Genomic DNA, 17,934 nt, shown 5'->3' on the forward strand with positions numbered 1-17,934 from the left:
TGATACCATTTAAAACTTTCTACGTAGCCTGGATGCTATATTTATGTTGTTCTAATAGGTTACAGAAATGTGTTCTTTTGCTGTACTTTATTATTTGTATTAATTATATACATAAATACGTTTTATATCTGTGTTCGGTTTCTTTGGTTCTGTGCTTTAAAATGTTTTCTGTATAGATATTTTTTTCTTTTTGCTGGACTTCAGTATTCCCCTTGTGATCTACAGTTTCTCCTTACTAGTGCTGTCTTTAATGTTATGTTTTCGAATTGGACAGTGCTTATTGCAGTTTTAAGAAAATGTTAAGGAAAATTTCATATGCCCCATCCCTGGGTTTGTGGAGGTATAAACCTCCCCCCAGTCTTGAGCACATAACTCAGACTTGAATGTTGCCATAGTTTCTGGTGTTTGCTGTCTGACAGATTGATCTGACTTTTTCTTTCTTTCTTATCAAAGAAATTGTGAACAATGCTGAATACAGGTACAAACCCCGTTTCCATATGAGTTGGGAAATTGTGTTAGATGTAAATATAAACGGAATACAATGATTTGCAAATCCTTTTCAACCCATATTCAATTGAATGCACTACAAAGACAACATATTTGATGTTCAAACTCATAAAACATTTTTTTGCAAATAATAATTAACTTAGAATTTCATGGCTGCAACACGTGCCAAAGTAGTTGGGTAAGGGCATGTTCACCACTGTGTTACATGGCCTTTCCTTTTAACAACACTCAGTAAACGTTTGGGAACTGAGAAGACACATTTTTTAAGCTTCTCGGGTGGAATTATTTCCCATTCTTGCTTGATGTACAGCTTAAGTTGTTCAACAGTCCGGGGGTCTCCGTTGTGGTATTTTAGGCTTCATAATGCGCCACACATTTTCAATGGGAGACAGGTCTGGCCTACAGGCAGGCCAGTCTAGTACCCGCACTCTTTTACTATGAAGCCACGTTGATGTAACACGTGGCTTGGCATTGTCTTTAAGAAATAAGCAGGGGCGTCCATGGTAACGTTGCTTGGATGGCAACATATGTTGCTCCAAAACCTGTATGTACCTTTCAGCATTAATGGCGCCTTCACAGATGTGTAAGTTACCCATGTCTTGGGCACTAATACACCCCCATACCATCACAGATGCTGGCTTTTCAACTTTGCGCCTATAACAATCCGGATGGTTCTTTTCCTCTTTGGTCCGGAGGACACGACGTCCACAGTTTCCAAAAACAATTTGAAATGTGGACTCGTCAGACCACAGAACACTTTTCCACTTTGTATCAGTCCATCTTAGATGAGCTCAGGCCCAGCGAAGCTGACTGTGTTTCTGGGTGTTGTTGATAAACGGTTTTCGCCTTGCATAGGAGAGTTTTAACTTGCACTTACAGATGTAGCGGCAAAATTCCACAGTATTTTGGACATCTGTGTTGGTGAATCTTTTGCAATTTGTTTAATGAACAATGAAGACTGCAAAGAAGAAAGTTGTAGGTGGGATCGGTGTATTAGCGGCTGGCTGTAGCAATACAACCAGGAGGACTTTGACTTGGATAGCAGACGCGCTAGCCGACACTAGCTGCCGACCGCACGGATGATCGGGTGAAGTCCTTCGTCCTTCCGTCGATCGCTGGAACGCAGGTGAGCACGGGTGTTGATGAGCAGATGAGGGCTAGCTGGCGTAGGTGGAGCGCTAATGTTTTTATCATAGCTCTGTGAGGTCCCGTTGCTAAGATAGCTTCAATGGCGTCGTTAGCAACAGCATTTTTAAGCTTCGCCAAGCTGAAAAGCATTAACCGTGTATTTACATGTCCAGGGTTTAATAGTATTGTTGATTTTCTGTCTATCCTTCCAGTCAGGGGTTTATTTATTTTATTTCTATCTGCATTTGAGCCCGATGCTATCACGTTAGCTCCATAGCTAAAGTGTTTCGCCGATGTATTGACGTGGGGATGAAAGTCACTGTGAATGTCCATTTCAGGTTCTCGACTCTCATTTTCAAGAGGATATAGTATCCGAGGTGGTTTAAAATACAAATCCGTGATCCACAGTAGAAAAAGGAGAAAGTGTGGAATCCAATGAGCCCTTTTACCTAAGTTACGGTCAGAGCGAAAAAAGATATGTCCTGCACTGCACGCTAGTCCTTCACTCTCACGTCCCTCATCCACGAATCTTTCATCCTCGCTCAAATTAATGGGGTAATCGTCACTTTCTCGGTCCGAATCTCTCTCGCTGCATTGTAAACAATAGGGAAATGTGAGCAGCCCTCCAGCTGGTGACGTCACGCTACTTCCGGTAGGGGCAAGGCTTTTTTTTTTATCAGCAACCAAAAGTTGCGAACTTTATCGTCGTTGTTCTCTACTAAATATTTTCAGCAAAAATATGGCACTATAGCGAAATTATCAAGTATGACACATATAATGGATCTGCTATCCCCGTTTAAATAAAAAAAATTCATTTCAGTAGGCCTTTAAATCCAATGTTTTGTTTTTTCTAATATTGATAAAATTGATCTATTGCCTGTTAAAACGATGCTGGATCAATACCTATCTTCCAAAAGGCCAACTTGCCGAGCACAGATCGACGTAGTATTTTAGGAATATAAATCAATATATTGTTTAATTGTTACACTTTTAGTAGCTAATAGGGTTCTTAATGATAAACCAATACCATCGAATATCCGGTTTGACAAGTGAGCGACTCAATTGCGTCGGTAGCAGCCACCTCAATCGATAAGAATCAGTGGTGAATTTTTAGATTAATCGCATGTAGAAACATAAACATAAACAAAAACAACATTCTTGTATTATCATTAAACACCTTTAATTTCTTAACAATATTAACTATTTGTGTTAAACATGCTTGCATTATCATTAAACACCTTTAATTTATTAACAATATTAACTATATGTGTTAAACATGCTTGCATTATCATCAAACACCTTTAACTTGTTAACAAAAACATATATTTCATAAATAAGTAAATATAAATTATATATATGAATGAGGTAGATCCCCGCGACTTCATCAATTGAAAAGTAGCTCGCCTGCACAAAAAGTGTGAGCACCCCTGTCTTAGAAGATGTTTGACCTCTAATCTGAGTAGTTTTAATCAGTTCATGACCGTAGACTTAGATTGATCAGATCTCGGCTGAGTGCTTGGTGCCAAAGTCCCAACTATAATTCCACTAACAGTAGGAGGTGTGTATCCACAGGGAGGAATAGTTGTGTTCTTTTGTGGTGTAAAAAAGAATGTTCCATCAACAAATGTTAACCATTGAATGAAATCGTATGGAATCGTTCTGTTTTTAAAATATTATGGAGCCAAAACACTGCCAATAAGATTTGGTATTTGAAAAACAAAAGGGTTAAACTAACTAAATACACCAGAAACGTCTCTAATGTAAACTCATTTAAAAAAAAAATATTAGCAAACATCCTAACAGCTATTTTTCAGATTTGCCATAGAACTGTTTCCTTGCAAAAGGTGCAGTGTGCTTCATATAAAGTGTGTTCATGTAACAACAACAACCACAACGCCATCAGCAGTATGTATTGTCTGTGAAAGTGACTGTTAGCATCTATGCTAAAACTAAATGGTTAACTTTTGCAGTGCTTTTGCAGATGTCAGAATTGAGCAAACAGATCAAAACATCTACAGTAGCACTACTGTATCTGCACAAAGTTGTGAAAAACAGAGTGGGTGCCTAAAAAGTGTGCTTATTTACAAAAATGACATATAGTACTGTTAAGAGTACTGATGAATACCAGTATCAATAAGGAATATTGATATTAGCATCGATAAAATCCTAACGATATCCTTCACCAGTTGGCACATAGAAGTAATTGTTTAACTTAAGTTACTTGATAGATAGTTGCTATATTCATTGAGTAAAAATACTATATATATAACTGAGTTTGCAAATAATCTGAAACTTTGCTATTTCATGTATAAAAAGCTTTTTTGTTGTTGTCCTGTCCAGCTACTCAGGCAAATCATATTGTTGATGCCTATATCGGCTGTACAGATTTACTTTACAAAAGAGAAGTGTGGGATACTTCTCTTGTTGCCTTATTTGTATTTGACTTTATTAAATGTATTTATATTATTATTTGGAGCAGCCGGGCCGGAGCAGGAGCGAATAGAAAGAGAAAAAAAGGCAGACAGAGGGGGACATTGCGTGGACAAGAGGGCGATAAGACAAAGAGACAACAACAACAACAAACACAACAATAACAATAAAAACAACAACAACAGAACAGCATCAGCAAATAGGATATGTACAAATATGATAGTAAAAGTTATAGCAAAGAAGCAGTTAGTGAAATAAATAGTAATAACACAGAGATGACAATGAGCATTATTACACTACAAATGGAGCAATACAAATACCAATAGAAATAGCACTATAAATAATGATTAATAACAATATGTACCTCTACTATCAAAAATACAATTGTTTCAAATGCAACAATACATACATGTAATGATAACTTGAAATACAAAAGAAAGCAGATATAATAATAGGTTAAGCTTTGTCAGTGTGCCGTGTGTTACCCAGTTTCCCAGTGTATGTATGCATATGTGCTGATATGCATCATCATTTTTTAATCTAATTGATTCAAAACTGTTTAGAATTTATTTTCGGGTGCTACAAGAATCCTCACAGGTTTGCAGCAGGTTTGCATTTATCCATCCATCCATCCATCCATTTTCTACCGCTTATTCCATTATATATATATATATATATATATATATATATACATATATATATATATACATATATATATATATATATATATATATATATATATATATATACATATATATATATATACATATATATATATATACATATATATATATATATATATATATATATATATATATATATATATATATATATATATATATATATATATATATATATATATATATATATATACACATTTAGTCAAGTATATTCAGGTTTTCTTACCATCTTATAACATAATTTTTATATTTTATAATAAAAACCTTTATTAAAAAGCACATTTTCAGCAGTTTTTGTCAGCGATCTCTATAGTCAGTGATCTCTATAGCAGTGATAACCAAACTGTGGTACATAGTAGTACTAGTAGTACACAGGCTCCATCTCGTGGTACGCCAAAAATCAATTGATAAAAGTTTTTTTTCTACATTCAAACACAGTGTTACTGTTCAAACTGTGTGTAAGGTTACAGTGCCCAAATGTATTAAATATCCATTCATTTTCTACCGCTTGTCCCGTTCGGGGTCGCGGGGGTGCTGGAGCCTATCTCAGCTGCATTCGGGCGGAAGGCGGGGTGCACCCTGGACAAGTCGCCACCTCATCACAGGGCCAACACAGATAGACAGACAACATTCACACTCACACACTAGTATTAAATATATTTGTTAAATAAAAGCCTTGTTTCAAGTGAATATTTAGCCCTACTATGCTACTGTATTTCATTGTTGGCCATTATGGTGGTACTTGGAGAGCCAGGTTTTTCTGAGGTGTTTGAGAACCACTTCTTTATAGTATGTACATTTCCTGAATTTGAAATGAAGACATACTAAAATATGTTTCAGATGTCTCATGCAATGCCGTCAAACGTAAAGCCCCGTTGACCAGAAGTCTGCAAACAATTATAAAAAGCCTGCAAGGCAGAGGTCAACTATCTCCCCCTTAGCCAGCTTAAGAATAGAAACAAATAAGATGAGGGCACAGCTGCTTACTGAAGTGAGAAAGAGGGACAACAACCAAGTGGTAAAAGAAAAAATGGCCATAAACCTTTGTACACAGAAAACAATTCAGTCATCCAATATGTAAAGCAGAATATCTAATTGTTGAATTCAAAATGTGTCTGACAAAAGACTGTAGTTTTTAAATTAACATATATTAAATGGCAGAAACAAATCTTCAAAGTTTACAACAAGCCCAGGTACCCCCTTGTTCTTGTGCTTGTACAACATCCCCACTTACCCCTCCACTTTAACACCACCGTATATGTACCTTTCGACACCAACGCAGAGTTTCAAAATGGGTTGAACTGACAGTTGACCAACACCTTTACGGTTACCACAACACTTGAACACTACTTCACTGTTTTACACATCTGGCAGATCCACAAAAGTTTAATGGTTGTGTTTTGTCTTCAAACATAGTGTGTATTGTGATAAATGAATAATCAATAGGAACGATTGTAATGAAAAAAGTGTTAATTTGCAAATATAACTTATAAGTAACATGGCATTTGAATCTTTGGGCTGAGAATTTTTCTATGTAAATTACATTTTGTCATAGCTAAGGGCTGTATGGGTACTATAGGCATGACTGGTTTAGGCCTTGTTCTCAGACCCTGTCCCCTGAGTCTCGTCATTTGCATTCAGTGATCAAAGAATACAAAATTATCTGGTCTGATGAAACAAAGATTGAACTCGTTGGCGTAAATGCCAGGCATCACGCTTGGAGGATACCAGGCACCGCTTATCACCAGGCCAATACCACCCTACAGTAAAGCATGGTGGTGGCAGCATCATGCCGTGGGGATGTTTGCAGCAGGAAATGGGAGACTAGTCAGGATAGAAGGAAGATGATTGCAGCAATGTACAGAGACATGCTGGATGAAAACCTGCCCCAGAGCGCTCTTGAATTTAGACTGTGGCGACTGTTTATCTTTCAGCAGGACAACACCCCTAAGCACACCACCAAGATATCAAAGGAATGGCTTAAGGACAACTCTGTAAATGTCCTTGAGTTACCCAGCCAGAGCCCAGACTTGAATCTGATTGAACATCTCTGGAGAGATCTGAAAATGGCTGTGCACCGACACTTCCCATCCAACCTGATGGAGTGAGAGAGTTGCTGCTAAGAGGAATGGGCGAAACTGTTCAAAGATATGTGTGCCAAGCTTGTGGCATTGTGTTCAAAAAGACTTCAGGCTGTAATTTCTGCCAAAAGTGTATTAACAAAGTATTGAGCAAAGACTGTGTACATGTGATTTCTTAGTTTATTTTTATTTTTAATACATTTCAAAAAGCTCTTATTTGATCACTTTTGAAACAGCCTAACACATGGCTTCTATTGTCAGGGTTACTGATGTAATTCACTTACATGTGGAGTTACAAGAGTTTCAGTAGTAAAGATACTCTTAGTCAGACACCTACAGAGACCACCATGCACCCTATGTTGTGTGACCCTTTAGCAAACCTCAATAAACTGCTTATCGTATTTTCCAGACTATAAAGCCGCTACTTTCTTTCTACGCTTTGAACCCTACGTCTTATGAAAAGGTGCGGCTCACTTATGTAATTTTCTCCGCTCACGGCCATAATGTTTTGTAGTCAACAAATAGGAATGTCTGTTATTTGGGATCAAGGGCGAGTCAGGGCTTTGCTTCCAGTCACTCACACACATGTGACCTGGAGCAGCTCCTAGAAAATAGTGCCTCAAAGGCTGGGCAAGTTAGCAAACAATAGAGGAGTTATGATGCCAATTTTCAGATATTAGTGAGCAATGAAGCAGTCATCAATCAACTGTCAAACAGCTAAGAAATATCATTTTTTCATTGCAATCTACCAGTGTGTCAGGCACATTTTTTCTTGTAAAGTCAAGTCTTCGTAGGAGCATTTATGTTTTGTTTGGGTCAAGTTAATTTGGTTTATTTTGGTTAGCATGCTAATGTTAGCACACCTCTTAAGTAAATACATGCACAATTTAGCTGGGAATAAGTGTCCATAAGCAAGAATATATGTTGTTTTTTGCAAATATTTTCTTTCAACAGCGCACATTTTGAATTTAATAATAAAGTAAACTGCATGACAGTCAATTGAGCAATAATTACGTCAAGTTAAAAAAAAACAGTGAGCTGTCCTATTACTGCTTGTAGGACTCCAATGAGCTACTAAAGGACTTTAGCTTTTTTTTTTTTAAATTGAATGTTTAGCTTTCTACTAATCCTGCTACTGCCTGTAGGACCCCCGTTGGCTATGGAAGAACCTGATTTGTGTGCCTGATTTAAAAACATTAGTCTTAGATGGCCACCACATAAGCACTACATGGGCGAGAAGGTTAAAGGCCTACTGAAATGATTTTTTAAAATTTAAACGGGAATAGCAGATCCATTCTATGTGTCATACTTGATTATTTCGCGATATTGCCATATTTTTGCTGAAAGGATTTAGTAGAGAAAATCGACGATAAATTTCGCAACTTTTGGTCTCTGATCAAAAAAAGCCTTGCCCCTACCGGAAGTGGCGTGACGTTGTCAGTTGTTCACTTCCTCATATTTTCCTATTGTTTTCAACGCAGCTAGAGCTATTCGGACCGAGAAAGCGACGATTACCCCATTAATTTGAGCGAGAATGAAAGATTTGTGGATGAGGAACGTTAGAGTGACGGACTAGAATGCAGTGAAATACATATCTTTTTTCGCTCTGACCGTAACTTAGGTACAAGCTGGCTCATTGGATTCCACACTCTCTCCTTTTTCTATTGTGGATCACGGATTTGTATTTTAAACCACCTCGGATACTATATCCTCTTGAAGATGAGAGTCGAGAACGCGACAGTGACTTTTATCTCCACGACAATACATCGACGAAGCTCTTTAGCTACTGAGCTAACGTGATAGCATCTGTCTCAAATGCAGATAGAAACAAAATAAATAAATCCCTGACTGGAAGGATAGACAGAAGATCAACAATACTATTAAACCATGTACATGTAACTACACGGTTAATAATTCTCAGCCTGGCAAAGCTTAACAATGCTGTTGCTAACGACGCTAAGGCTAACTTAGCAACTTAGCAACCGGACCTCACAGAGCTATGATAAAAACATTAGCGCTCCACCTACGCCAGCCAGCCCTCATCTGCTCATCAACACCAGTGCTCACCTGCGTTCCAGCGATCGACGGCGCGACGAAGGACTTCACCCCAACACAGATGCGAAGGCGGCTAGCATCGGCTGGCGCGTCTGCTATCCAAGTAAGTCCTTCTTGTTGTGTTGCTACAGCCAGCCGCTAATACACCGATCCCACCTACAACTTTCTTCTTTGCAATCTCCATTGTTCATTAAACAAATGGCAAAAGATTCACCAACACAGATGTCCAGAATACTGTTGAATTATGAAATGAAAACAGAGCTTTTTGTATTGGCTTCAATGGGCTACCGTTACTCCTGTTTCACTGGCTACGTCACGCGCATACGTCATCATCCAAAGGCGTTTTCAACCGGAAGTTTAGCGGGAAATTTAAAATTACACTTTATAAGTTAACCCGGCCGTATTGGCATGTGTTGCAATGTTAAGATTTCATCATTGATATATAAACTATCAGACTGCGTGGTCGGTAGTAGTGGGTTTCAGTAGGCCTTTAAGGTTAATAAGTAGCGCTCATAGGGGTGACAACAACGGAAGGGAACCGGGTCTTGAAGACGTGCCCACAGTGGTACTGACAAGTAACGCCAGAGTAGACACTTGATTTGTAAGGTGGTTCTTATTATTTTGGTTGTTGAATGTATTGCTTTTTCGGCTGATTATAAGCAACCCTAACCTCAAACCTGGCCAAAACTCTAACCTGAACTTAACCGGAAGTTACTTCCAGCAGTATTTTTTATTTATTTATTTCTGATTTCCGTGTTATGTAATGTCTCTCCAGCTTAACTTTTGTTTGAGGCATGATTTGCTTCTGTTGTCGTCACCCCTGTGGGAACGTATTGCACTTTTTTGGGAATTTTGCCAACTGTTTACAATCATTATGAAAGACATGACAACGGATGGATTTGTTATTTTAAATATTAAACGTAAATAAAAGTCCACTTACAGTTGAGCCAATGTGAGAGCCACTATTTCGACCATAATATCCAATAAATAACCATTCAAAAACCGCCAACAATACCCAATTTACATTTTGTGACTAGAATATTAACCAAGTATTTGTCATGATCTGTGGCCTAGATCATGTTTTGTTTAGTTATGTTCTGTTTGTTAAAGACTCAATTAGTTCCTGTTTTTTCGCTCCCTTGTTTCGTCACCATGACGACCGATTAGTTTCACCTGTCCTCATGTGACTCACGCACCTGGCTTTAATCATGAGACTATTATTTAAGCCTGTTTGGCAATTTAGTCGGTCTGGAGACATTGACATTGATACTCTGATTCTGCTGTTCATGCCATTGATTCATGCTCTGCCAAGTAAGTTTTGTTTCATGTCCATAGTTTCTGCCCATGTTAGTTTTGTTCCCTGCGCCAAGTTTGTGTCTCCGCCTTGTGTGCGCCTTTTGTTTTTCCCTCATTAACTTTGAATAATTAAATCATGTTTTTACCTGCAAGTCCCGGGTAAACATTTGTTTAATTTTTAGAATGCCAAAAAAAACCACATCCATCGTCATGTCTCTCAAAAGGGTTATGAATGACAGGCATAAAAAAAAAAAAGTGCAGTTCCCTTTTAACGGAAAGTTATTTTTAGCAGTATTTATTAATTTTTTTCTGATTTCCTTTCATTTAAGACACGCTTTACTTCTGTTGTCGTCACCTCTGTTGTCACGTATTTAAGTGGATGCGACTATGAGTGGGCGCGACTTAGACTTAAAGTGGCCGCAGCCGCAACTAGATGTACTTGTACGCAACACGAAAATCGGAAATAAGTTTAAAAAAATACTGCTGAAATTAACTTAAGGTTAAATTTAGGTTTGGGTTTTGGCTCGGGTTAGTGTTAGGGTTGCATATAATAGGACGAAAAAAGCAATACATTCAACAACTGAAATAATAACAACCGTGGTGTGTTGCATTAGCCATCACGTTACAACAAGTGTCCACTCTCGTGTTGTCAGCGCCACTGTGGGCTTGTCTTTAAGACCCGGTTCACTTCCGTTGTCATCACCACTGAGTGGGAGCGACTTAGAGTGTCTGCGGCCACAGCTAGATGTACTTGACATGCATTGCCTTTAATAGGAAACGTTGCCCCCACTAAAGATGGCCACCATGTAGACACGTCACAGCAGTTTATGTGCACACGTACAAGTACGGTTTTATTAGATTTTACATTGGGCTGACCTGCTAATGCCTGTAGGACCCAATTACCAACGAAACAACCTTTCAGCCGCCTACTCAGCATTTGTTCATGTTTGTATGGCCCGTATACAGTGTATATAAGGTGTATAACGCACATTCATAGACACTCACCATCCATCCAACCTGCCTAGACAACAGATGTATTCATTCATTTTTGTGCAATTAATGGGAACATACCTAAAATGCAGTATTCTGTCAGGATATTGTAACTTCCAGCACGTTATCACCTGAATCCCCCGCAACCAGAAGTGATTCAAATAGGTGCACTGTACAGAATTGTAATCAATAAGACCTTCAGGGATCTTCTTTGTCTGTAAAAACAAGATAGTTGTTGGTCAAAATTCTTATTATCATTGAAGTCAACGCAAGAATCCTCGTGAGTTCAAACCCTGGCCGAGTCATACCAAACACTATAAAAATGGGACCTATTATCTCCCTGTTTGACATTTAGCATCAAGGGTTGGAATTGGGGGTTAAGTCACCAAAAATGATTCCTGGGCGCGGCCAAAGCTGCTGCTCACTGCTCCCCTCACCTCCCAGGGGGTGATCAAGGGTGATGGGTCAAATGCAGTGAATAATTTCGCCACACCTAGTGTGTGTGACAATCATGGGTACTTTAACTTTAACTATGGCTTTTGAATGCAACTTTTAATCTTAGGTCAGGAGTAGCTGGTCCATGACTCTTTGAAAGCCTTGTATAGTAAATAATATGCCAATATTTTAACAAAGAAAACGGAAAAAACTACAGCCTAAGAATACAAATGTGAAAAGTCTGAATGCAACCACCATGTTTGTCGTTTAGGCCATGTTTTTTTTTTTTTTTTTTTTTTTTTTTTTTTTTACAGTGACAGGAAACTGCAAAGAACTTGTACACCGAAGAGGGAAACCGCAGCAGCCTGTAGCTTCTCTTTTCCAGGAAGATCAGAGGTCGACTTCTGCACGTAAGTGAATCAACTTATGCTAAAACATACAATATAATCTGAATCATAGAGGATCAAAACATGATTTATGCAAATAGTTGCAATGTTACAACTGTTTGAATCACTGACTGATTGAGTAACCATACTTTTATACAGGTAAAGCAAAGCTGTTAACATTAAGCCGTTTTCCTCAAGTGCGATGAATGTGCACAAAGTTTAAAAATACAGGTTCCACAGGTTTCTTTGTCGCTAATAAATATTTGTGTCAAATTTGGTTGCCAGTAAAAGCAAATCTACAAAACTTGTTCAGACTACTTCCAGTGTATCGCATGCGTCATCAATGGAGCATTGATGACGCTTGGAGTAACAGCAGATGCAGTGACATTAGTTTAGTCTAAAATTACTGTATGTCCGCTATGAATATAATACAACGTTAAACTACCACAATTATTTCCTTCTTTTGTGAACAATATAATGTACAAACCCCGTTTCTATATGAGTTGGGAAATTGTGTTAGATGTAAATATAAACGGAATACAATGATTTGCAAATCCTTTTCAACCCATATTCAATTGAATGCACTACAAAGACAACATATTTGATGTTCAAACTCATAAACTTTATTTTTTTTTTGCAAATAATAATTAACTTAGAATTTCATGGCTGCAACACGTGCCAAAGTAGTTGGGAAAGGGCATGTTCACCACTGTGTTACATGGCCTTTCCTTTTAACAACACTGTAAACGTTTGGGAACTGAGAAGACACATTTTTTAAGCTTCTCAGGTGGAATTCTTTCCCATTCTTGCTTGATGTACAGCTTAAGTTGTTCAACAGTCCGGGGGTCTCCGTTGTGGTATTTTAGGCTTCATAATGCGCCACACATTTTCAATGGGAGACAGGTCTGGACTACAGACAGGCCAGTCTAGTACCCGCACTCTTTTACTATGAAGCCACGTTGATGTAACACGTGGCTTAGCATTGTCTTGCTGAAATAAGCAGGGGCGTCTATGGTAACGTTGATTGGATGGCAACATATGTTGCTCCAAAACCTGTATGTACCTTTCAGCATTAATGGCGCCTTCACAGATGTGTAAGTTACCCATGTCTTGGGCACTAATACACTCCCATACCATCACAGATGCTGGCTTTTCAACTTTGCGCCTATAACAATCCGGATGGTTCTTTGCCTCTTTGGTCCGGAGGACACAACGTCCACAGTTTCCAAAAACAATTTGAAATGTGGACTCGTCAGACCACAGAACACTTTTCCACTTTGTATCAGTCCATCTTAGATGAGCTCAGGCCCAGCGAAGCTGACAGCGTTTCTGGGTGTTGTTGATAAACGTTTTTCAGAGTTTTAACTTGCACTTACAGATGTAGCGACCAAATGTAGTTACTGACAGTGGGTTTCTGAAGTGTTCCTGAGCCCATGTGGTGATATCCTTTACACACTGATGTCGCTTGTTGATGCAGTACAGCCTGAGGGATAGAAGGTCACGGGCTTAGCTACTTACGTGCAGTGATTTCTCCAGATTCTCTGAACCCTTTGATGATATTACGGACCGTAGATGGTGAAATCCCTAAATTCCTTGCAATAGCTGGTTGAGAAAGGTTTTTCTTAAACTGTTCAACAATTTGCTCACGCATTTGTTGACAAAGTGGTGACCCTCGCCCCATCCTTGTTTGTGAATGACTGAGCATTTCATGGAATCTACTTTTATACCCAATCATGGCACCCACCTGTTCCCAATTTGCCTGTTCACCTTTGGGATGTTCCAAATAAGTGTTTGATGAGCATTCCTCAACTTTATCAGTATTTATTGCCACCTTTCCCAACTTCTTTGTCACGTGTTGCTGGCATCAAATTCTAAAGTTAAGGATTATTTGCAAAAAAAAAAATGTTTATCAGTTTGAACATCAAATATGTTGTCTTTGTAGCATATTCAACTGAATATGGGTTGAAAACAATTTGCAAATCATTGTATTCCGTTTATATTTACATCTAACACAATTTCCCAACTCATATGGAAACGGGGTTTGTAGAACACATATAGACACCATCACATTGCTCTGCACTGAGTGAGATATGACAGATTACGGGGATGGCATGTAAACAAGAGCACTAATCAGTTTAGCCATCAGGTTGGTTGCACTTAGGAGATGCAAACTAGCAACTTTGCTGCTGACATACAGTGTATGCGGAAAGTATTAACAGCGCTTAAATTTTTCCACATTTTCTTATAATATGATCTTATTCCAAAAATAAATACATTTTTGTCCTCAAAATTTTATAGACAATACCCCATAATGATTAAGTGAAAAGTTGTGTGTTATTTTTAATTTTGCAAATTCATAAAAAAATCAAAAACGCAAGTTCATAAGTATTCACAGCCTTTGCTCAATACTTTGTTGATGCACCTTTGGCAGAAATTACACCCTTAAGTCTTATTGAATACAATGACACAAGCTTAGCACACCTGTTTTTGGGCAGTTTCCTCCATTCCTTTTTGCAGCACCTCTTAAGCTTCATCCGATCGGATGGGGAGCATTGGTTTTTATCCAGGATGTCTCTGTACATGAATTGGGACAAAGCTAAGTAACAGAAGTTATGAAAAATCCTGTATTCACATAAAAAACTAAATAAATTAATCTTTACTAAATGGTGAAAACTGGTTAAAACTGCAATAAATAAAATTAACGATATTGAATTATTTAAATCCTTAGAAGCATCCATGGATCTCAGTGAGGAGGAGTTTACTCCACTGATATTCAGAGATCGTGGAGGAAGCCAGAGGTCCAGTTCAAGCACTGGTCCCAGTTTGCAAGTACATCTCTACTTCTTTTCTCCCACAAAGGATGCATTAACAATAAACATAACAGGTGGCCACGTCTCTGCTGAAAATGTCTGCATCCAAGCAGCCAAAAAATGTGGTAAGAAGTTCAAATATGTATTCTCTCAAAAGCTTGCTGCAGGAACTTTCTGTATTTTTTCCCTATAATCTTATGTTTGATCTATCCAGGAATTTTACCAGTTTACCAAAGTCTTTTTGGTTTGGCGTCTGGTGACCTCTCATTCTGGTATCCTCCATCGCACATGTTCAAAACGGAAGAAAACGTACAGGTCCACTTCAGAGTCAGGTGCCTGTTAAATTAGCAAATAACCAACTTTTTTGTACTTCAGAAAACAACTCAGGAAATTCAAGGATTCAACTTCTTCTAAATATGTTCTAAATATATACTTGCAAATTGACATTGAGAGGGCAATTTTAAGGAGGATATGTTTGTAGTTACACATAGGGAATTAGTCGGCTACAACATACACTATTGTAAACGTCATAATAATAGCCATTGTTTTCTGACAATGTACCACCAAATAAGTATGTTTCATTACCTTAAGAATGGTCCTCTTGGACAAGTTTGAGCTCTCATGAAGTAAATACCTGTGGGAAAAAACAAAAATCTGCATGTGAATATCTCAATGACTTTGTTTCTAATATGTACATAGGTATTTCTTTGGAAACTGGTACGGACAGGGACCAAGAATGTCGTACCGCTACACTCTGACCAGAGACAAAATCAGTCCTGTACTTGGCTACTCAGTCATTGACTATCTCTTTGCCCAGGTAAAGAAAAAGTGATATTTACAAGTATATTCACAAATATGCTTAGCTGTTGTTAAAATTTCCAATTACATTATTGACATATTCCTTTAGTGTGTAAAAATAAGTGTTGTACTATAAATCCAGTTTATAATGTATTGCTACTTTCAAGTTGAATCACCTTTTATCCTGATATCCTTGTGCTAATATATTTGCATGTATGGTTCTTTTTAAATTTTTATTGGATCGCAACTGGACTGTTCGGATTGCTTTAGAACAGGGCTTTTTAACCCTGAGGCCCAATTTTCCTACTACATAGGTCAAATAATACCACAGAATTAGAAAACTTTCTCTTGATTTTAGTTGTATTCAATAATCATATCTCACCTACTGAGAGCTTACAACCTTATTAAATGATATGAAACCATGTGTTAATCACAAATGTTATTATTTATTTAACACATAAACCTTAGGCTTTGGTCAGACTAAGAATAATAATAAGAACTAACCAAATATACTGCATAAGAAGGGACTCATAAATAACTGACAAAAAATAATTACGCCTACAATTACGTTGTGCTAAAATAAACTAAATTAACACTGAATATGTTTCCTAAACAAGCTGTCAATACAATTTAAGTGCAAATGAAAATACAGCTTCACTATGTTTATCATATTTTTGCGCTAAAATGGGTCATATTATGATTTTTTTCTACATTTAAAACACTTCCTTGTGGTTTACTTAATAAGTAATGGTGTTTTTTTGGTCAAAATTTTGCATAGATTGTTTTACAAACCACCTTCAAGCTGCTTTCTGACAGTCTCTTCAGGGTGCGCTGTTTTGTGGGCGGTCTTAATTCACTTGGCTCCACTTCGATTGCTTCTTCTCCCCACCATTTTTGTTGTAGTTTTAAGCGTTAGTCTACTAACAGATACAAGTTTGAACTAGGGCTGCAACAACTAATCAATTAAATCTATTAAAATCAATTATAAAAATAGTTGCCGATTAATTTAGTCATCGATTCGTTGGATCTATGCTATGCGCAATTTTTTTTCATTAAAATTGTTTTAATTTTTTTTTTATAAACCTTTATTTATAAAGTGCAACATGTACAAACAGCTGAGAAACAATTATCAAAATAAGTATGGTGCCAGTATGCTGGTTTTTTTCTTCCAATAACATACTGGAAAGGATAAAAATATAGTTTGTCTCTTTTATCAGATTATTAATCGAAGTAATAATCGACAGATTAATCGATTATCAAATTAATCGTTAGTTGCAGCCGTAGTTTGAACTATACACTAATTTGTATAAAAAAATTGCAACAGAGGGGGATGCAAGTGGATGTACGACACAGTCGGACCCACAACGAGAAAATAGAGAAAAAGATGGAGCTTATTGACTACAGCGCGGACTATAATGGCAGACTCGCGCTAAGATCTCTGGGTAAAACTTTAACATGTATAGAGATATCAGTTGAAGTGATAGGGCAAAAAATGTCACAGGACAGAGCTAATTCCAAATGGCTCGTTTGGCGGAAGTATGAAGGAAGGCCAGATTATTTGATAAATATCTCTGCAATGCCTCCAAGTTTTGATTTAAAATGTTCTGACTTATGGGGATCCCAAATACAGATAAGCTATTACCATCAAGTTAGAAAAGTTGGTTTTGCATAATAGGGCCCCTTTAAGAAACTTCTCTATGACTTCAGATCCAGGCTTATTCTGTTTGTTTAAGATTGCCATTACTGCCACTGTGCCACATGTGGTGGAAAAAAGTATTACAACTGAGTACCCCGCAGCCCATATGGACCACAGCTGAGAAACCGATATTTTTTGGAAGTCCTCTAGGGGGGCGCTTGCGGCGCAACACTGTCTTAAAGGATGTTTTGCCTTTCATCCAAGCAGTTTTCATCAGTTCATGCTCTCAAACTTAATAGGGCAGCTCTACTTAGACAGGATGGCGTTGGTTATGGTGGCCCCAAACATTCCCAAACAAGAATGTTGTCACACTAGGGCATCTCTTTAGGATCAAACGGCATCCTCTCAGAGATGTCATATCTGGTCTTTAATTGTAATCTGATAAAGCCTGCTTGAACAAAATGTGGGCAAAATTTTTTACATTAAACTACAGTTGTACAGTATACCGGTACTGATTAAGTACCGCGGTACTAATGAATTGAAAAAAACGATACTATACTGCCTTTAAAAAATACTGGCATTTTTTTTCATCCACATGCTGCCGAAAAATGGCAAATAAAGTCAATTCTACTGGTTAATAAAGAGGGTGCGTGAAGTGCAATATGGAGGTGTTTGGGATTCAAAACTACCGATAAAGATGAT

At 37.7% G+C, this 17,934-nt stretch overlaps 2 protein-coding genes across 2 annotated transcripts in view; one reads left to right on the plus strand and one right to left on the minus strand.

Annotated features, from left to right (window-relative positions):
* The window catches only part of LOC133635192 (zinc finger BED domain-containing protein 4-like), a 29,461-nt gene that overhangs the window by 8,689 nt on the left and 2,838 nt on the right, over nt 1-17,934 (minus strand). Inside the window, exons 2-5 of the mRNA XM_062028079.1 lie at nt 15,384-15,432; nt 15,030-15,134; nt 14,470-14,562; nt 11,249-11,382 (exon numbers count right to left, since the gene is read on the minus strand). Of these exons, the coding sequence (XP_061884063.1) occupies nt 11,249-11,382; nt 14,470-14,493 (158 nt within the window). The 5' untranslated portion in view covers nt 14,494-14,562; nt 15,030-15,134; nt 15,384-15,432. The remainder of the gene's footprint in view (nt 1-11,248; nt 11,383-14,469; nt 14,563-15,029; nt 15,135-15,383; nt 15,433-17,934) is intronic.
* The window catches only part of LOC133635191 (tyrosine-protein kinase JAK2-like), a 33,810-nt gene continuing 27,835 nt past the window's right edge, over nt 11,960-17,934 (plus strand). Inside the window, exons 1-4 of the mRNA XM_062028077.1 lie at nt 11,960-12,012; nt 14,717-14,923; nt 15,013-15,130; nt 15,498-15,615. Of these exons, the coding sequence (XP_061884061.1) occupies nt 14,725-14,923; nt 15,013-15,130; nt 15,498-15,615 (435 nt within the window). The 5' untranslated portion in view covers nt 11,960-12,012; nt 14,717-14,724. The remainder of the gene's footprint in view (nt 12,013-14,716; nt 14,924-15,012; nt 15,131-15,497; nt 15,616-17,934) is intronic.

The sequence above is a fragment of the Entelurus aequoreus genome, linkage group LG19 (genome assembly GCF_033978785.1).
Source record: "Entelurus aequoreus isolate RoL-2023_Sb linkage group LG19, RoL_Eaeq_v1.1, whole genome shotgun sequence".
In the NCBI taxonomy this organism is placed as follows: Eukaryota; Metazoa; Chordata; class Actinopteri; order Syngnathiformes; family Syngnathidae; genus Entelurus; species Entelurus aequoreus.